Source organism: Antennarius striatus, chromosome 2, assembly GCF_040054535.1.
Source record: "Antennarius striatus isolate MH-2024 chromosome 2, ASM4005453v1, whole genome shotgun sequence".
In the NCBI taxonomy this organism is placed as follows: domain Eukaryota; kingdom Metazoa; phylum Chordata; class Actinopteri; order Lophiiformes; family Antennariidae; genus Antennarius; species Antennarius striatus.
In genome coordinates this window covers 21,712,392-21,734,114 of record NC_090777.1, presented here as the reverse complement: position 1 = coordinate 21,734,114, position 21,723 = coordinate 21,712,392, and the positions used below count along the sequence as shown (strand labels likewise).

General features: G+C 42.7%; 1 protein-coding gene across 4 annotated transcripts; it reads right to left on the bottom strand.

Annotated features, from left to right (window-relative positions):
• Positions 1 to 975: 975 nt before the first annotated feature.
• Positions 976 to 18,665, bottom strand: LOC137604019 (cryptochrome-1-like). Of its 4 annotated transcripts, none has more exons than XM_068327934.1 (15): positions 18,526 to 18,665; positions 16,951 to 17,114; positions 11,294 to 11,402; positions 10,953 to 11,095; positions 10,680 to 10,864; positions 9,902 to 9,990; positions 9,659 to 9,799; positions 9,214 to 9,525; positions 8,878 to 9,029; positions 5,708 to 5,910; positions 5,438 to 5,539; positions 5,163 to 5,348; positions 4,607 to 4,727; positions 4,264 to 4,385; positions 976 to 4,011 (listed from the first exon to the last, which is right to left on the bottom strand). In XM_068327934.1, exons 2-15 carry the CDS (start codon positions 17,106 to 17,108, stop codon positions 3,893 to 3,895), a joined length of 2,142 nt encoding a protein of 713 aa, XP_068184035.1. In that variant the 5' UTR covers positions 17,109 to 17,114; positions 18,526 to 18,665; the 3' UTR covers positions 976 to 3,892. The 4 variants fall into 4 exon arrangements, with proteins under 4 accessions (XP_068184035.1, XP_068184044.1, XP_068184052.1 ...); XM_068327943.1 differs by having other exon boundaries at positions 976 to 4,008; XM_068327951.1 differs by having other exon boundaries at positions 4,647 to 4,727.
• Between the last annotated feature and the right edge of the window lie 3,058 nt (positions 18,666 to 21,723).

Sequence of the window (21,723 nt, the reverse complement as noted above, 5' to 3'; positions counted from 1 at the left end):
TCACACGTGACGAAGGCCCTAGAGCAGTTGGTCGTTGGTCATCTTCACCCCCTGGTGAGCCTATCATTGAATCAATTCCAGCTTGCCTATCAGCCTGGCATCAGGGTAGATGACATCATCATCTTCCTGCAACACTGGGCCCTTTCTTACCTGGATAAACCTGGAAACACTGGGAGAACCCTGTTTTTTAAGTTCTCCAGTGCATTCAACTCTATACAGCCAGCACTTCTGAGGGACAGACAGGAGATTACTGGGTTGGACCATCATCTCACAGACTGGATTTTGGACAATGTCACAAACCACTTAAAAGTTTGTAAGGAACGGGGACTGTATGTCAGATATGGTCATCTGCAGCATGGAGGCCCGGCATGGAATAGTCGTGACTCAAATCAAACTCCCAGTGAAAATCTGCATAACCAGTGTTGATTTGTAAATTTCTATTATGTGTTCTCTAATTACGTCCTTTACATTTGTTTTTCTTCTTTACTTCACATTATTTTTATTTATCTAATCTGTCGTGTCTATTCAGTTCCTCTATTTCTCATTGACTACCTCTGATACTGATACTGCAATCGTGGACATTTTTCCAAATGTGAGACGAATTAAAGTTTATCTTAATTCTGGGTAAATGTTTTGGGTTTTTTTAAATTTACCTCAACAAGAAAACATTTTACCAATAATTTAGAAAATATTAAAAGGTCAAACAAACTGAACAACACAGGAGCATTTCAATGTTCCACCAGTATGCATAGTTGAATGAGATTGAGCACCGCCAAGATAGTTCTGATAAATTATGAAGATATTTGGATTAAGATGAAACACAAGATAATTATCTTTTATTTCCTGAAACATGTTTTTGTGATGTAAAAGGTGTTTTACTTTTAGACCTTTAGCTGGCTATACAGTATATAAGGAACTACCAATTTGCTTTATGAAACCCTGGAATGGACTTGTGAGGATGACAAAACAAAAACATTTTTATTTAAGTATTTTTATTTCCTGTCATGAATCAAGCACAAGAAAAGCCATCCACAACACAAGGAGATACAGAAAAAGAGCATAATATTACAGAGGTGATGGCTGGCATCTGTTCTCACCGAAAAAAAATCGAAACATTGACATATTTTTCCATAGTGATAGAAGCTACAAAAAACTAATGATGTTCAGATCTTGAGAACAAACAGAATTATAATACAGATACACAATATTTTATCTACCCTCCGTCCTCTCGTCTAAGTCACTCCTGATGTCAATGATCACAGATGAACGAATATCGAGCACTGTACACGGACACAAGTCATTAAAGCTCCATTGGTACAAGAACCTCCTCATCTACAGCCCCAACCTGCCTCAAGAAGAGACAGAAGACAAATCGGACAACTCTTTCTCAAATGTTTCAGGCCTAACATAAAACAAAGCATTTGATTTCAAATAGCTATTCAGTCATTTTATGGGTGTTATTTTAACAACCAGAGCAGATTGGGGCTGTAGCACTCTCCTGTCAAGCCATTAAGTGTGTCTGTGTGTTTCAGGTGATGCCTCTATGTGTTTGTGTAGCTGTATCATTAATGCTTAAATAAAGAAGATGTTCATTTGTGGACACAAGCCACTCCAGATCGTTAAACTTTCCTCAGTTTTCTTATGTGGAAAAACAAACAGGAAGTCCAACTCACACAGACAGCTATGTTACTTTACAAAATAAAAGCATGACGTGTCACAATTAAGATATTTGAGTCTTTTCAGGCATTGTTTGTATTTTGAAATTGGAGAACTAATTTATCTGTGAAATTTTGAAGACGTTTTCAATCGTAAGTGTGTGTGTGTGTGTGTGTGTGTGTGTGTGTGTGTGTGTGTGTGTGTGTCAACATCAGTGAGAACAGTTCTTGGGTCTATTTTACAAGAAGAAATACATTCTCTGTATTCTTTGACCATGATTAAAGTTGATAAAATTTAACACCAGCTTCATCTTTCCAGCACTGTCACACAATCCTCCCGTTTTCTCAACCTCATTTTGGGGCTGCATTGTTGGTCCAGGAAAAGTGACCAGCTGCTGTAGGTGTTGTGTTGTCGTGGTTGAACAGCAGCACAAGCTTCATCAGGAGGACTCACTCGTCTCCGAGGAATGTTTCAGTTTGACACACTTCAGACACCATCTTATCTCTTGTTTTGTTTCCTTTTCTATTTGACTTTTTCTTCAGCTCATTTTTGGTTTTTGTAAGAAATTCAGAAAAAAGTGAAACACTCCTTTTTTGTTTTGTTGTATAATGTGTGCTGCGTCGGCATAAGCTTTTGTCTGTAACATTGTTCTTTATGGTATAAATGCTGTTTTATTTCTGTGATTTTCTTTATCAAAAAAAAGAAAAGAAAAACCATCAGTTTGAAAAAAGAAGCTGTTTTTAGTCAGTAAAAAAAGAAAGAAGCAAAGACTTTGCACCAATTGTCTCCATTGTTCTTCATCCTCGTGATGTCTCACAGAAGTTATCTTGAACAAAACAAACTGAATTTTGGTCACTGAAGCTCAAAATCTCCAACAGCCCTGAACGCCTCAGGGTTGATGATTTGTTTCTCAACTTCTACAGGCATCAACAGTTTTTGAGACACAAGAGTCAGGGGGAACAGAGAGGTGAAAATATGTCTCGATTGTGAAGGCAAAACTAAAATGTTACACAAAGATGATCCAGGCTCTGCGGTCTAATAATAATAATAATAATAATAATGTAAATAATAGTAATAGAATAATTCTATATTAAATCAAATGTTTAAACCACGCAGGCGTGAAACCACAGATGAAAATGTGGATTTCAAGACCAGGATGACAACAACATGTTGCTAACAGTCGATGAAAAAGAAAGTAATTTTTATACTTCTTTAAAAACTTAATATGTCTGTATTGGATTAACCGACACATATATGAATTGTGAATTTTGACAAAATATTTCCTTTAAAGAACCAAAAGAAGCGTAAATCTAAAAGAATCAGGGATACAATTTCTCAATGGCGTAAAGAGCTGCAGATGAAGCTACAGAGGAACTTGTTTAACCATAATGCCACGTTCTAACGACAGCGTTACATCTCCATACTAATCTACTGTAACAGCGTAACATTTTTTTGAACAGACCATCAAAAACAACAGTTGTGTTAACTCAATGTGTTTTAAATCCAGTCAATCACGTTTCAGCTGCCGATACAGATCAATTCGAGTCGACGTTCCTGTGACATGAACAGATGTGTTAATGCTTCTCTAAAACTACAGCGCCCCTTCAGTTTTATATTTACATGCTGACTAACAAGACGCAAGCTGAGAAACCACCGTATAAAGTCCCTGAAACGACTTACCAGGCTGTGAACACGAGTTCCGCCTGGTGACCTCAGGGCTCATCTTAAAAATCGAATAACTTATTTATAAATGTTTCAGATGAAAAACAGGAGGAAGAGAGAAATTTTGACATAAGCATGAAATGTACTACGAGAAAATGTCCCTACAGGGCGGCTGAGGAGTCCCTGGGTGTGAAGGTTGGGTTTTCCTGTGTAATACTTGTTACACATAACACCACAAAGCTCTAGTAAAGGTACAAAATTCTTCTGATGCCATTGGCCTGGTTCTACTGGGGCAGACGGAGGAAGTGACGGAGCTGGAAATGTCATTACTTCCTTGCGTAGCTGCCTCGGTTCATACAGTACTGGCTGCTGGCAGCAGATTTAAGACAAGAATGATCGAACTTTTTACAAGGGATTTAAGTTTTGAGGCGTTTCGTTGCACTTTCCTCTGAGGTCATTACACCCGTCTGTGCTACATCAGGACATTTTCACCTCTGTGTTCACCCCCGCTCCCCCCACCAGCCCCAGGGAAATCGGTGAAACAGGTTGAAGATGCTCTGAGTGTGAAGGGTAGTCACATCTGGAGCTGGGGTGATGGAGAACGCGTGGGGTTTTCTCTCACTCCTCCGGGAAAGATGGCGACTCTGATGTTTGAACCAGACGGTCTCAGCCCCGTCTGATCTAAGAGGTCTGCTAGGAAGAAGAGACAAGTGTCAGCAAAACGGGGCCAATCCTTCAAATTCATCTCAAATTCACACCAGGAAAAGCATCAAAAATAAATCATCACTATGGGTTACTATGGTGATGATAGAGTGCTTTATGATCTACATGGAAGCACAGGAAAAATGTAGACCAAGAAACAGATGTTTTCCAGGAACAAACGCCACCTCATCTCAGATACCATTGAAGTCTCTGGAACCAGTAGATCCACTGGTGGAGCCTCACCTCTGCACTCTGCCTCTGCATCTTGCTCACAGAGCAGGACGCCATGTCTTTCTCCATCGAGCTGTCCCGTTCCGACTCGCGTTCCCTCTTTCCTGTGATGCTTCTGTTGTGTAGGAGGAGTCCTGGATGGAAAAGAAGAAAAACATCATCGTCTGAAAAAAAATGTTCAAATGAGGCACAGAGTGGCCCTGTTGTGACAAGATTCACACAATCCAGAATAAATCATCAACCTCTGGAATAACATGTGACTCAATAAAGCAAAATGAATGGTTAACATTAAAAACAGCTTAACAAGTGGAAGCATCAAAATAAGACTATGTATAATATTTATCAGATGTCACACCTGGGATGTGTATCTGCAGCAGCTACTTCCTGTTTCCTACCTGGATGTTGAGGCACAGCAAACTTGTGGTAGAGTAAGCTGCTGGTGATGTTTGGGCTGGTGTCTTGGACAGAGTGGTATCCTGCAGCGCAGACAAAGTAGAGGACAGGAAAGAAGTGTGTATTTTTAAACCAATAAGAGAACTTGAATTCAGTTGTGATGGGGAACACGCCTTTTTTCAACACTTTACTTCACCAATCAGTGCTTGAAGACAAAGATTAACCTGGAATGGAATCCAAATGTTGATGAGAAATATCCAGACACATTCAATCACTGCTTGTTTGCTAACGTAAGTAAAAAGCTAAGCTAACACCATCTTCTTTTTCTTTCGGCTTTTCTGTCGCCACAGCGAATCAGTTGCCTCCATCTAACCCTGTCTTCTGACATCCTCTTCTCTCACTAAGCTAAACCATCTGAAACAGTAAAATACCCACTGATCCCCAGCATCAACTTTTCCAAACAGCTACATGTGGTTGTCGATGCCTGTCTTAAAAGCCTACTGCCAGACTCCACCCACCATGCTGCTGCTGTTGTTGTTGTTGTTGTTGTTGTTGTTGTTGTTGTTGCTGTGTTGGTGGGAGCAACGGCAGTCGTTGCTGCTGTCCACAACTGCTCGACCTGGTATGTTCTTCGGTGTCGAAGTTGAGAAGGATGCTGCCACTACCGTTACTGGCAGCAACAGAGCTTCCCGACATTCCAGGCACTGAAACGAACGCCACAGCAGAGGTAAGCCGATAGAGAAGAAGTTCCACCACCATGTTTTTCTGAAGGAAACGTTCATCAGAAACTTACAATGTGAGTTGTTGTTGGTCCCTGGCTGCTGTTCTCCCGGAGAGTAGGCCATCATTCCTCCATTCCCATTCCCATTGGTGGATGGCACCGATGCAAGAAGGCCTGAAGGACACAGATTTTGTCAACATGACTAATACAGCCAAATGTAGTAAAACGTTAAATGTAATTTCTCTCAGTTGTTGGCTGGGTGAACGCTAACGCTAGTAAAAACACAAAACAAGTCATTATCTCTGATGCTAACTCATCCATACTGGACTTTACTAATCATACCTAATCCTCTGTATCGGCTCAGCTGCTGGTAGATCTGTTTCATCCTCTCGATGTTTAGACGGCTGGACTCTGCGTGGTGCACCATGGGCTTTGGGTAATGGACGCCGATGATGCACTTGGACGCTGCCTGCACGGACTCTGGAGCGTTCCACGGGTCATAGATGAACTTAGCGGGGAAACCTCGGAGGATAGGTAAATATCGTCTGGAAGCACAGGGAGACATTAGATTTGCCAGCTTGTGTCAAAAGGACAAGGACAGATTCAGAGTGGATCAGGGATGTCAATTATTCTTCTATAACATTCAAAAGTAGCTAGTTTTACTTCTTTTGTGTTAGTTTGTTAAAGGTTTAGTGCTTTGCTCCACATGTTAGATTCATTGTGTCATATGAAACATTTGAGTTTTAACTTTACTGATAAAGGCATGCTGGTCTTCAGCACTTCATGCTTACAAGTGTTATGAAAAATAGCTGCTACAAAATGAAAGCTATGAACAACCACAACACTGCACAGTATGGCTACAGTACATGAGAGTATGAGTACAAGTCACTGTAGGGGCTTCAGGATCTGATCTGGCACTGCAGGGAGTTACCATCACAGTGCGCCAGGAGCACTGTAGCTCACAACGTGGTAGAACAACGAGAGGCTGTGGTCCCGGACGACATTTACTGTCAGCTGGTGTGACATTGGTTACACCGCAAACAAAGACTGGTCCTCCAAGAGGTGCAGCCAGTAAAACAAGAAGATAGACGAGTCTCACAGTACCATTCCAACCTGCTGACGTGGTGTCTTTTCCTTTCAGCTCCACGTGACATCAAAAAGAGAGGCCACCTACCTACTGCACTTGGTCCGACCTTACCGGGTCCGAGGAGGGGAGGCGGACAGGACGGAGGAGTGGGGGGGGGGCGTGGGGGGGCAAGTGGAACTGTGGGAAGTGGCACTGTGCAGCGCTGAGGGGCAGAGAGAGCAGTGGGGGGGGGGGGCGCAGGGGGAGGTGCGGGTCATGGTGACACGCACACAAAGGACGGCGGCGCTCCGCTTGCAACGGAGACCACCCTGCCGCCAATGGGGTCGATGAGGCTAGGAGACGTCTACTGTAACACGCTGTTAGAAAGCAGAGTGTGTTGACCCCCACCCACCCCACCCTGACCGGAGCAGGTGTATAGTGGAACAGTTCTGCCATCGAGATCCGTTTATTTCAGTGTTTAATCTGATTTCCCTTTAGGCTGCTAGGCCTCCACGTCTCCTCCAGAGTCCAGATAGAAGTGTCTAAATACCCACTAGAGGATGACAGAAGTCTTCCATTATACCTCACAGCTCCAGCCGCCCCACCCCCCACCCCCTCCAACCTTCACCCCACCTCAATCCCCATGATCAGACAGTTGTGGACAGTGAAAAGAGCTCAAGCCTGCTCCCCCTGTCCCTTAGACTGTGGCGGTTGTCTTTTAAGTGGTCTGACTGACTGTCCCCTCCCATAACCACAGCGCCATACTCTGGGCCGGTCCACTAGGGGGCCCCCTCATTTCATCAAAAGGAACGACAACCTTTTTGCCAGGAAGAACCTCGACTTGCCGGTAACAGGTGGCCCTGCAGAGGACAGCGGGCGGCGTGTGTGTGTGTGTGTGTTACAGATTGTGCTGCTGCTTGTTGCGCATTTGTGTAAATCAGCAGTCCCCAAACTACGGCCCACTTCCACATTTGGCATGTGCCCTTAACAGTATCAGAAAAACACCCTGGTTATTATCTTATTCATTAATAGTGTTAAATATTTAATGTCTTTTTTTATGTGTGTGTGGCTTCCTGACAGTCAATGAATGTTTAAATTTCGGCACCCCTGTGATTGTCAGAGTTTTTCTGTTACAAACTGACCTTGGCCCCCCCATCAAAGAAGGGAGAAGTTATGTGGCCCTAAAAGGAAAATGTTTGGAGACCCCTGGTGTAACTCTTTCTGTTTTGTGTGGAGGCCGGTTTGTGTCTGAGAAACTTCTCTTAGATGTTGGTGTTGTTGACTTTAAACAGTGTTGGGGTGTTTCTGAGGGCCTCAACTAACCGGCCGCTGCTCCAGGTCCACCTGTACTGACAAGGCTGCATTCACATAAGCAGAGCACCACTGAACATTTCACAAAGGGTCATGATGAGGGGCTTTGTCCAGCGTTAGGACAGTGGAGGGGCTCGCATGGCACAGCAAAGGAATCGAGTACCCACCGCCTCTCCTCGGTACCCTCTGGGGAATGCTTCATAGTCCCCTACCTAACGAATGCAGACCAAGCGTTTGCATTTCCCTAACAAGCGGTCAGAATCCCTTTTGACGAAACGAGACGCTACCGAGTCACAAACCAGCCCAGAGGGTGCTGCTGGGGCGCGAGCAAAGATCCGTCCCTCTAGGGTCGCACAAGCCAGTGAAAACAAGCGACCAACTCGGTCTCAGACTTCCATCCAAGGCAGCGCCGGCCAGCGGCCCGGCTGCACCTGGGTGGGGGAGGGGGCCTTGAGAACGGCCAATCACCTTAAAAGCAATCAGCTACAATCTACGAGGAGAGGGATAGCTGAACCTTCCCCTGATCTCCCAAAAATAAATGAGCCAAGACACAAACACAGAACCACATCCACAGAAAGAAGAGTTCATCTACGCCTTCTCTTTTAAATAATCTGCTCGACAGCTAAATGAACAATCACCAAACGGACACTCACACACAATTAAAAAGGTACGCAAGAGATCACTGTGAACACCGACATGATTACAAAGACATGCCTGATTTTAAAACACTAAAGTGCTGAAGTTTAACAGAAAAGAAAATGGACTGATGGGCAAAGAGTGAGAGCATAGAAGGTTCCTCCTTCAGTCACTTACCCAGAAATCTGGATGGGAGACCCCCCAATCCCTCCATCTCTCAATGCTTTGGTCTGCTAAAGCAAACTTTGTGTGAGTGTGTGTGTGTGTGTGTGTGTGTGTGTGTGTGTGTGTGTGTGTAAATATCTATTAGGAAATGGTTGCTTCATTACTTCCTAAATGTCTAGATGTCTGTTTGTGTGTCTTTCTATGTGTGTGTGTGTGTGTGTGTGTGTGTGTGTGTGTGTGTTTGCAGCCCAGAGAGACAGAGGGAGGAAGGGCTCCATCCAGGTGCGGGGTCAGCAGTTGGCACCAAGGAGGCGATGCCAGGAAAGGTACCCACCTGATGAAGTCCCCGTTGGGGTCGGTACGCCTGCCGAAGCCCACGGGGCAGTAGCAATGGAAAAACTGCTGGAAAAATGAACTGCAGGACAGCCACATCCAGCTGCCTGCATTCACGCTCCAGTCTGCATCTAGGAGCAACTCCTCAAAGACCTGCAAGGGATTTAGAAAGGTCATCAAGGTCATCAGATAAATAGCGACTTCACGTAAACGTAAATGAGTCTTAATCGGACGCGGGATCTTAATATATCACTCATTACAGGAGTTCAAAATACGAAAACATCTGCTTGCGTATGTTCTGGTGCGCGTTCCTCCAAATGGCAAGAAAGACCCTCACCTTCATCCCTTCCTCCCAGCTGATCCACAGGTCCCCCCTGGTGAGGAAACAGGCGACAGCGTGCCGGGCCAGGTGATGAATCCAGCCCTCCTGTCTCAGCTGAGTCATGATGGCGTCTATCCAGGGGAAACCAGTCTTGGCTTCGGCCCACTTAGCGAGCGCTTCCTGATTTTTGTCCCAGGGGATGCGGACGCAGATGGGGTTGCCTTCCATCTTGTCAAAGCGTGGGTTGTTTGTCGCCGCCGTGTAGAAGAACTCCCGCCACAATAACTGGCCATACAGAGAGAGCGGAGGAGAGCTGTTCTTCTTCACCTACGTGAAAATAAAGACGACACCAACGGAAGCAGGTTAACAGAATGGAATCTCATGAAATTTAATGTCTTCTTGTTTGAACTCTCTGTAGAGGCAGATGAGACCAGCTACACTGGACATGCTGCTGGCTGACCTTGCGGTAGAGGTCGGTGAGCTTGAAGTAGAACAGGCGACAGGAGAGGCACCCGAAACGCAAGTACGGGCTGAGGCCTGTCGGGCTGGCCAACAGCGAGTTGGCGTTCATTCTGGGACGCTCAAAGTTGGCCACCCACGCCTGGAAGATCGAGAGAAATAAAGAGGGGATGTGATACAGGACAACTTTTCAGACTTCATTTAGGTTTGGTTTTCACTTCCTATGAGGTAGTGCAGTGCTCACTTTTCTCTCCAGATGGCGCTCTATCCTTGTTAGTGCCTCGGTCTCTCCACCGGGCCACACGGCCGTAGGCAGACCCTCGATGTCAAAGCCTGAAATACAAAACAACATCCGTTAGGTCGTTGGACTCATCCTTCACTCTTATTATTTTTATTCCACTCCAAAGCCGGCAGCATAGGTGGGAACAAAGTGGAAACCCTCACGAATGTCTTGACATTGGGAGACAGTTTAAGGAACGTGAGCTCACACCTCTATAATGAATTCTTAATACAGTGGTTCTGAACAGGTGAGCCAGAGACTTCCTGCAGGACAGCCTGTGTAGCAGATGGTATGAATGAAGTGGCTTTTTGTGAATGGAAACCAGTGTAATTGGGTTAGCATGCTAATTCAGGCAGCTTATGTGGAGTGAACCTTTTCAGGGGGAAACCAGACAGCTGCACCGGTGGTTTAACCGCTAAGATCACCTATTAACCAATCTAACAGCTGTACAGGTGAAGGAAGCAAAGATCAGGACAGAAAGTCTATAAATGATTGATCCAATAAGGACTGAGACAACATGCAACTTTAAAAGGAAAGGATTAAGGTTATTTTCACTGTGGAAGGGATTTTGCTAAGACATGATGAGGAAAAAAATCTGTCTAAGTTTTGACCAAACAACAAATGATTGAGTGTATATTTTTAATATAACACATCCTCTGATTACCGAGTTGTAACCCTTCCTTCTGGTTTTGGCACCTGGTTCCAAGAATGTTTGTGTTTACAGGTGTGCTTGGTTTCTCACCCAGCTCCTCCAGGGATGGGACCCCGTACTTGTCGCCGTGGTCATCAGAAACGGGGGTTACGCAGCGCCCCATCAGGCTGTCTGATAGTGTCTCCACAGGCATCTCAGGAGGATCCAGTCGACTGATCAGGGTCTGGAAACGCTTGTAGGTGAGAGGAGGTTGTCCGCCGTTCAGCTCGATAATCCTGGGGAACAGGAGACAGAATTTAATCTAAATTCATTGAGTTTGCACAAAAAACCCCTCAAAAAGCTCTCCGTTTGCATTGAACTCACTTGTCCAGGTCGTAGAGGGTGTGTGATATCTTGACGATAACCTCCACCCCTGCCTCCATGGCCAACTTTTTGATGGCAGCATCTCGCTCCTTCCCAAAAGGCTCCGAGTCGTACTCAAAGGTCAGGCGAGAGATCTTCCACTCCTGCACAGAGAGAGAAAGACTCTTTAGCCTCTCCAAATCCAATCAGAACGTTTTAAAGTTCACATGCAGAAATGGGAGCTAAAAGCATTCAGCTGAAGATGTTCATCCAATGTTGAAAGAAAGGCTTTGTGGACTAAGAAACAAGTCCAGGATAGACTTTTGACCTTTAACTGCTGTGAACTTCCTGTCCCGACTCACCTTGAAGAGCCGTGGGAACACGTTGGCTGGTTGGCCTCTGATGACAAAAAGGCGAGAGTTGAGCTTGCGGAGGTTGGCATCCAGATCCTCCAGACACTGGAGAAGAAACCTGCAGAGGGAAGCGAACACATCAATCACTCTATTTACTCTTGTGTCATTTGATTTGCTGCATCTACGTCTCCACAGTTTAATTTCTGGAGCTCAGTTATTTGACATCACAGCAGGAACACTTTGCCAACAGAAGGCCATGACCTCACTCTGCAGGGTTAAAAATACGCAGCGATAACTACCACACCGTCTGGGCTTCATGACACATACAACCACCCGGTGAGAACAGTCAGTTGTATTTTTAGCTTTAATGAAGGAATCAATATTCTCTGTTTGTCTCCCTGAATATTCCAATTTCCTTCCGGTGGCACTGTAATGGTTTTACCCAAACAGTATGGTTCACTGATGCGAAAAACAACAGTCAGAATTTAAAATCACATTGGATTGGTACAGAGATTCAACGTGAACCTTGACATGTTCCCCTATGTTCAGGACAACTCTGACAGAGGATGTTTTTACAGTGAAGAATCCTGTAGATATAACATCTCAGCTTTCTCTTTTCTCAATGAGCCGAGAACTGAAATTTTAACACGTAGCGGCGTCTTTTACGGCTGTGATATCTCTACACCACCTCTGCTTCTACAGTTACAGTTCTGCCACAGGTCACACTTTCAGACGCGTGTCTGCACATGCAGTCCTGAGCATTAGCAGAACCCGGCAGGATCACAGGCGATCTACCACCCGAGCAGACAGGCGATGTTCTGCTCTTTTCTGCTCCCTCTCATCTGACCCCGTTAGCCTGATCGGTAAACTTGACGGCAGCTCGCTAGCAGACAAAGCTCTGTTTGCTCTCAATCCGCATGCAGACGAGCTGAGCTGGGCGCCAAGGTCATTCATGCTTCAGGCACGTGGCTCATTTCAAACCAACTAGACCGGGGGAGATGAATGGGAGTTTCATAACGGAGTGTTTGAGGTCAGACAGTCTGTAGACCTACCGCTCCTGAATTGTCGTTTCCAATAAAAGATTTAGATCCAATAAAGAACAAGAACATATTTACCAACATGTACATGATAAATGATAACATACAAACGACAGGTCTTCTATACAACCTAAATACTAGGGACATTTTAAAATAATCCCTGAAATGTGACGCCGCTCGTCATCAGTAGATGAAGTTATGGTTTAAGTAATTACCACAGACATAATTGGCTAATTTGTAGTTGAAAGGGGCTTTAGCATTTCTAATACTGATGATTGACTCTTGCAAATTGTAGATATAAAGAGGAGAGGTCAAGACAGGAAGATGCAGTAGATGAGCTTCTAGTTAATCAATAATTAATTTACAGACTTACGCCCAATTACAGACTTTAGTCTACTATTAGGGTTTTAAAAGTAGACTAAAAATTTTACTCCAAACTTTTATCTCCAGGGTCACCTTTTTGTGTGTAGATGTAAATAATGCAGTTGCGCTGTGTCTCCTGCTTAAATGGCACAGACAGATCAATGTTGCTGCAAGCAATGTCTTTAGTATTTTCCACATTAATGATCCATTATTTCACTGATCTGTATCCTGGCCTATCTGGACTGTGATAACCAGACATGTGACACAAGAATGGACAGCATCGCCCTTTGTCATCAAATGCAATCAGATGGAGTTGTTGATGTGACAGGCATTTGGGAGACAGTGGAGAAGCCAACAAAGACAGGCTTGGACAAAATCTTCATTAACATGTGTCTTGCCCTTTAAATCATAGGGAAAGACCTTCTTAAGTCCACCCAACATGATGCAAACCCCATTAGAGAATAAAGATACATGTTCTCTCTTTCTCTGAGTCACATTATCGTCCAGAGTTAGTCCAGATATCGTTCTTCAGTCTTTCCACTCTCAGTGGCAACAAGCATTTACATAACACCACCAAATCATTCTGGCTGACATGCTATCAGCTGTTATACGGGTATGTGTGCAGCCTAACGTGAAGCGGATAAACATGTATGTCCACGTGCATTGATCAAAACTTTTGCATTTGCGCACGAGCACATAAAGTACATGAATACATATGAGGAGCGTGCTCATGTGAACACGCGTGAGCATCAGTGTGAGCTTCCTCCTTGTTTGTGTCCGTGTTTTGACCGCTTCTCTTAATGTTCATGCCTGTTTGATTGTGTTGGCCAGCTGCCTAGTCATGCATCAGGCCTTATATAACTCCTCTGCCCTACATTGGTCAGAAGACACACACACAGCATGGACAGCAACACAACACAGTCGCTAAGCTAGTAACCTCATTCCTGGTCAAACAGATACACACAGACACACACAAGGGAAAAAAGACACACATTCACAGCAAAGAGACGATGACTGTCGGATGCTGTGAAAGAGAAGCAGAGAATTTGAGTAAAACAACATGTTGCATGAAATCTGGGAGTGACAACAATCTGAATATGTTGCTCTACTTTGTCATGCTAATGTTTTCCCTCAACTTTCATTAATTGCGAAGACCATTTGCAAGTGCAATAAAAAAAAATTCGGACTGCTTTCAGCTTATTGTTGTATTACTCATGCACATGTCTGTCTGAAAATGTCAAATCTGACTGTCGGGACGCCTGATGACGTCTGAAACCTCAGAGCTTGTGCAAAGAATGGAAGATAATTTGTTTATTTGTTGATGTATTGTATGAGCTCTCCTCCTGGGTTTTCCAGCAGGCACCCATCGGGTAATAGGCCACACAAGACAGCCTTCCCACAAGTAGGTCACGATCACATAACCAGTCACAAGTTTAATGCAGTGGCACACTAACCTACATCTGTCGCACAGCGTTTCTTACATTTTAACCTAGAATGGAGAAAAAATGACAATTTTTTTGCCTTTAGTGGAGTCGGCAAGTAAGAAAAGCTCTTTTTAGGGCAGCCTTCACATATAAATCAAACTGTTTCACAATCCACAAAGAGTTAAAGACAATACAACAATGTTCTAACTCAGAAGAGAAGAGGAAGAGTTGGATATAGAAGACAAACGATGGGGGCTGACATCTCCAATTATTTCAATGATTTATGATTTATTTGATTATTTGAGGACATTCATTGAGAAAAGTATTTACTTCTGGCATTTAAAAACAAACCCAGGAAGTCCTTCATTCCCTCAGGTGAAGTCTGCAAACATCAAGATTAGTTAGATTCATAAAAATTCAATGTTCTCCTCCAACTCGAATTGCTTTATTCAAGGACAAAGCTTCCCATGAAACACAAGGGTAGTAATAATTCATCCACAATAACTGAACACTCTCTATTAAAACTGGATAAACACATCAGCATCATTGCATCCAATAGCTGGTTACATACTAACAGACCCATCCACCAATTGGTTCCCTCCTAACAGACCCATCCACTAGTTGGTTCCCTCCTAAAAGACTGATCCAGTAGATGGTTTCCTACTAACTGGTTACTCAAGGATGAAGAATGCCATAAAGCAATATCCAACAGCTGAAGCTGTATTTTCTCTTTGAGAGAAAGGTACCATTTTTTACAGGTACACAGAAAGACCTACATGTCAGAAACCTCCCAATATATCGTTACCCAACATGACCTTTTAATCATCTTTACACTAAGAAAGTGGGTCAAGGATGAATCTCAGCACATAAAAGGAGAAAGACACACTCTGTCTGTCTTATTCATCCTTATTTTTCACAATATTGGAGGGGAAAAAATGGGAACGCAATGACTCAAGACTGCTTTGTCATGAGTTAGTGAGGAATTAATATTGAGTCACTAATGAGTGAATAATGAGTTAGGGAACTCATTACAAACAGTTCACAACGAATTAATTTCTTGTTCTTGTAACTGTGGTGTAATGAAGTTTTTTAAGGACGGCAGTAGCTCAGTCCACTGGGCCTTGGGCTGGAAACCGGTGGGTTGACGGTTCAAAGCCCAAGTGGACCAAAAAGTACTGAGTGTGAAATGGCAGTGGGGAGGTGCCAGTTCACCTCCTGAGAACTGTCCTTGAGCAAGGCACCTTCCCCCTAGAAGTTGCTTGTTTTAATCAACAGTATGTGAAATAATTTTTATGGACCTGGGTCCAGAAATGACCTCCTTCAGTTCTGGTATTACTCCATAATTTTTTTCTCATTCCCAAGTTGTGATAGACGGGAGCATTGTAATGCAGGGGATGCATGGACAACAGACCTACGGAACATATGGGGTTGCGGTTTAAGCTCAAAATAACAGTTTTAATTGGATGATGGACTGCAGGTATCACAGCAGCTGAAGGAGATTAAACAACTACTTTAATTTACTTAATGAGATATATTTTAAAAAACATTAAGCCTGTTTCAGCAAAGTCATCATTTCGTAACTGGAGTTTATTGAACTCGGTTTCATCATGAATAGCTGACACACACAAAGATGTGCATTTGCTTCATAAGTGACCTACAAATGGCGTGTGTTTCCTGCTATCTGAGTACATTTTTAGCATCACAATCTGTTGGATATCTCCAACTTCAGTATCGACCGCACATGTTCAGGGAACCACAAATAGCATCTCCGAACAAAACTGGCCAGTGAGCAATGAACACTGGAGCGGGACCCTCCTCCCCTGCAGAGAAGACACGGTTTACGCACAGTCTCACGTGAACTCACATGTTTTCTCGACACATGAAAGAGCTTTGGAAACCACTTATCCCTGCAACCTGAACACATTTTCTAATAACCTACTTGTAAAACTACTCCTAAAAGGGACTCCTGCTGCCGCCGCTAGGTGCTGAGACACCTGCAGACTGACCTCGATAACAAAGGATTATAGAGACGAAATTTAAAGAAGGACACCCTCGGCTCTGGGAGTCGAGCAGGACTCCCAGAGCCGAGGGTGTCCTCAGCTCTCAGATTTTAATTCTTTTAAAGTCTTTTTTTTTTATTTAGTTTCTTTTCTTTTCTGACATGTTATCATAACAGACTTCACCTTCATCACATTTACAACATCAACATCCAAAAAAAAAAAAAGAGCCTGACAGGTAGATGCCATGTGGCTTGTGAACTTCATCTCCCCCTGCAAACCATATTCAATTCCTGAAGAATTCTAACTGAAAGAGGAGGAGGAGCATCAAGACGAAGAGAAGCAGCCTCCGCTTACCAGTTTGACTATTTAAAGTTCAAAAGTGAACAGCAACTCCACTACAACAGAGAAATGCTGACATCATGTTGTGTGTTGAAGCATTGCAGCTTCTCAACATTTCACCTCTCAGATCCACATCAGGCTAATGTGATTCCAGTTCCTCCTCATTATATGGGTTCAGAGTTGATAGAGGCTGATCACACTATGAGTTTATATTTTTTTCCAATTAACACATAAAGAGATCACGAGGATCAATTTTATCCACAACACAGGTCTGGCTGGGATGTATGCTAACGTCTTTAGCTACGAGCCTACACTGAAGATTCAAGCTAAGGAAATTATGAAAAATAGCATCGTTTCAAATAATCAAGATGCTTCTGGACTTCTGGGGACTTTCATTACAGAATAAAATCTGATTTTGTTTTATGGTTTTTGATTTCAAGTGCCTTCAGCCTGCACAAATATGAAAGAACAACAGAATACCCCACCAAAAAAACCCATCTTACCTCCACCTGTTGACCCCAACGTTGGAGGAGCCTGCGAACCATGGGTCCAGGAAGTAAACACAGCGCACTGTCCCCGCCCCTTGGACCGCCTCCCGCAGCGACGGGTTGTCATGGAGACGGAGGCCTTTCCGGAACCAGTGGATGGAATTTGGGGCCATTTTATTCTGAAATTCAAAAAGGAGAAGAACCACCGGTGAGTTGGTTTCAGCAAAGCAGCGACGACAGTTCAGCCAGAATGCAACAAGTACAAACTGTAACGCCTCCTAACAGGCGCTCCGACTGAAGCATCCAGGCTGTGTGAACAGCATACAGTGTGGGACGAGCCAAGAATAGAACAATCTGAACAAGAACAGCATCCAGAGAGGTCTTCAGCTCTCCACTGCCAGCACAGATGATTTTAGGTTTCAGATGTATTTCTTGAAATAAACCAACGATACAATAAAATTACAGGCTGACAAGTCAGACAGGGGCTCCCTGCCTTTTGGTCACATCAGGAACTTTACAGGTAAAATTCTAATCCTGACTGAATCAGTTTCAGCTCCAATCTGATCCCAGGTCAATCTGGATCTTTATTATTTAAATTGGAGTGGATTTTGAATATTCTGGATCACCAGAGCCAGAATATTCCTTCAATCCAGACCAGATTTTGATATGTGCTGGACCTTATGAGGTTGTAATTGTGTTCAATTTTTGTTCACTCATTATATGTGACAGTAGAGTTTAAAATCATATAAGTATCTGAATCACAACGGAGAAGAAAAAAAAAGAATTAAAATCTGGGTCTTCTTCTCTAAAGAATGTGTGTCCGGTTTTTATCTGTAGTTCTCTAAGAAACAACTCAACATCTGATCATCCTTTAAAAACAAACTCCAAGTCAACAACATTTAAATGAAACTGCAAATATTGTCATGAGTGTCGACTGGATAAAGACCAGCCGGTATGAAAAGTGATGTACTGGAATGAGACAAGAAGATGTCAAATCACAAGTAACCAACCCAATCATAAATATAGTGCAAATACAGCCATTTTACAAGCAAATAGGAGAACACTTGTATTTCTTCAGTGGTATGAACATTAAATATGTCTGTTCCACTATTCACATTAGCATACACAGTAAATTAAAGAAAATAATTGTATGATAGCTCTTAAATAAAAATCAAGAATTTGTAAGTCCACACTTATAACTTTACTAATATTTCAAAATATCAAAAATACAGTTTGTTGGTAAACCAGGTCACCTGATGGCTGCTAATGACTTATACTAATGGAAAATAGGTCACGCCGTCTTTTCTGAATGGAGGCTGATGCACCTAAAAACGGGTCATTATCACCAAGACATATAGACTTAGTAAGATTAAATATCTGCCAAACACAACGAGGTAAAATTCATGAGTTTCAGCGATTATAAACGTGTCATAAATGTCAGTGAAGTTTATGTCTGAAGCAGGGAATCATCAGAAGACCATAACGGGGTCACCGGAGCAATGCTTATGCAAGCGGTGGCGCTGTTTATAAAAGTATAGCCGTCTTAGTCGTTAAACTACACTCCAAAAGATTCCAAAAGACCCCTCTTACCTTGAGCTGCCTCCCCGAAGATGATGTTTATGTCAAACCCAATGAAAGAAACATTTCTTCTCTTTGTTTTGATGACTTCTAATACGGTGCTTTTAGTCTATACCGTGCTGTCCCTCAGTCTGTTTCTGCCGCTGCACTAGTTTGTTTCATAAGAGTTTCACTCACTGCGCATGTGTGGATAATTCGTCCTACTCGGAAGCTGCGTTCAGGAACCCCCGTTGAATATACAACTTTTTTTTGGAAAACGTTTTCTCACAGGAACACCTGTTGATACAAATTAGACATATCTCGACTCCATAATGCAGTTTTTTAATAATTTCTGAAAATTGATTCAAAATATTAATTTACTTGTAACACATTCGTTTAATTTCATGTCACAATGGGTAATGTGCATTTCTTTTAGAGTCAAGTTTCAAAAGACTTTGTGAAATTGTGATTTTAGCACTAATTTTTAAATATACAGATGCCATACTAAATACTTGTATGAATCGAGCTTATTATTATGTTCACGAGCTTACTTGAACATAAGAATAACTTTTTAGAATCACAATTTTAATTCTTCCTACTACAATTGAATGTATCACTTCAACAGTCAAACGTGCATGGAGACGTCCTGCCAATCCGGCGTTCCCATTGGCCGGTTAGACAAATACGTCAGAGAAACACGGTCACGTTTACCAGGCATGGAGATGCGGAAGCTGGCGCTCACCACAGCAGTAGCAGTTGAAGTCGAGGAGGTCAAAATATTAACATGAATTGAAGATGTGTACTTTTTTTTTGCCTGAACAGCGTTCCTTCTTCATTTAAAAGACACGTCTTTTTTAAGCGTTTTTCCTCTTTCTTATCTCATATTTAATTGGAGGTTTTCAAACGTGGAATGAAAGCATCGCTGAAGTAACTGGGGTCTTTCTGTGACACAGACATAAATTATGTCATGGCGCATAACGTTCATTAATAAACCTGCACTTCGATGTATGTAGAATCTAGCAGATGGGAGACGGATAACAAAAAAACAAAACAAGGATCAGAGAAAGACTGCATCAGCAGGGAGAGAGAGAGGAGCAACGACGAGTGCAATGATGGGATGTAATCATGACAATTACCTGGGCTTCATGACTACCATGCAAACATCACAAACAAAACAAACACACAACAGCTTGTCTACCTTAGATTCATTGTAATTGGTAGGAGCAATATAGTGGAAATTTAAAAAGCACAACATAAAACAAAAGTGAATCATAATCACAAAATGTCTTCTAGAAGAAAAAAAAATCAAAGGTCATATTAATGGGATTTGATATAAGAACAAAGCTGCTGCTTCATCATTCTAAACAAGATAAGATTCTGCCAATGCAGCCTTCATGAAGCCAAAGCATAGTTTTTCTATTCAGCAATAATGACCAATTCACGTAAGTCATGATGTAGCTGTCTGTGTGCTTACGCTGTTCCAGGAGAGGCACGAGTAAAGGGCAGAAACACCACAGCTCCCTCAGTCACTCCTTGAAAATGTTGTACTGATAATGACGTCTTTTCTCAAGGCCTCATGGTGCGTTGACGTTACCTCTGCAAAGTCATCAAATTCTTTATTCCAAGTGTCGTATTTTATGTCAGCGGGAACGTTCTTTCACTTGAAGTGACGCAATTATAACTATGATAACTAAAGCTGTTTTGATGTTGGCATCGTTCGCGTCAAAGAATCTGGACCCCTGAGACCTTTATTTGACTTTCAGTCCTCCCATTCTTGATAATCGTAAAGTTTTAAAAGGCAACACATACGGTAATAACACGCATTAAGTCTAATTTTTAGTCTACACTTTACTATATCACCTGCATCAAAATGAGGAACATGGAGCAACGTGACACACCAACACCGCATTACCAGTAGCAGGGCCTTGAAAAGATTGTGTAAGAAAGTGGATCTGTTCTGAAAAATGAACTCAACACACTGCGAGGAAATAACCTGTATAATAGAGGAGATAGTTGTCATGGTCGACTGCAGGGCCATTTTTGGATACATTTGAGTGCCACTCAGGAGTTTCACAAGGAATAATGAGATCAGTCAGCAAGAGTTTGAATCGAAAAGAAACAGTTAAAGCCGGAGCCTTGGCAGGAGAACCTGCCGGGGTCCGAACACCCATATACTCATTAAAAAAAACTGACACATATTAAAGGCTGCAATGATTAATTAATCCGCCACATAATGATTTTGCCTACCTCCATAAGCGAAACTGGAAGTAGTAATGTTAGATAATATTTCAACATTATATTTTACTCGTCTGTTGCTCAAGATGACTGAAACGCTTTGTCACACGCTAACTTGTGCTCAAACTGAAAAACCACAGCGATGAAACTTCAGTGCTATTTGAAATAAAAGCAAACTTGACATAGTAATTCAGAAAAAAAAAGGAAGTAAAATACAAATCTCTTCAAAATGCCTCGTCAGAATGACTTCATCTTCTCATCTACTACATTTCTGATAAAACTCCCACGAGAAGACGTGCTTCTAAAAAGACAGACAGTAGTTGCTAAACAATAATGTGGGGGTTTTTTTTAAATCAAATCTTATGCATTGTATTTCTCCTGTGGACGTTTTTTTGTCAGTGCAGTGCTGACTGGATAAAAAGCTAAAGTCAACACTTTTGACAATCACATGGAGTACGAGAGCACGTCTGATGATCGTTATCAGGACAGACAGTTCCTTCTATGTCTGGCTTTCTTGTGCTGAACAAAAAAGCAAGTTTGAAAAGAGAGAAGCCCTGAGGCAGTCAGCCAACATTAGCCGGTGGGAGGCCTCCCACACTCACTGAATTCTCACCAAACGTCACAACGTGTTGGCTGGCGGCCCCAAATGGCAAGAAAGAAGAATGACTAAACCTTTGAGAGCTTAATCTGTCCTGTATGGAGTTAGTACTATTATGCCCCAGCCTAGGGGAACCTTGGTATAACATATGTGCTTCCCACCACCACAAGGAAAACACCTGCAGCAACCAATAAAAGTTCAAATCTAACAATTTTTATATGAATATCTGAAAATAAAGCCAACATAAACAAGAATGGAATCTAAATGAGCTCTAACTTTCCTACTAAACTTCCTTTTGGCTTGTCCCATTAGAGGTCCCCACAGTGTCATCCTTCATTTTAAATGCTCATATTTCTTTGGCAAAGTTTTTTTCCACGCAGTATGCCCTTCCTACCTCA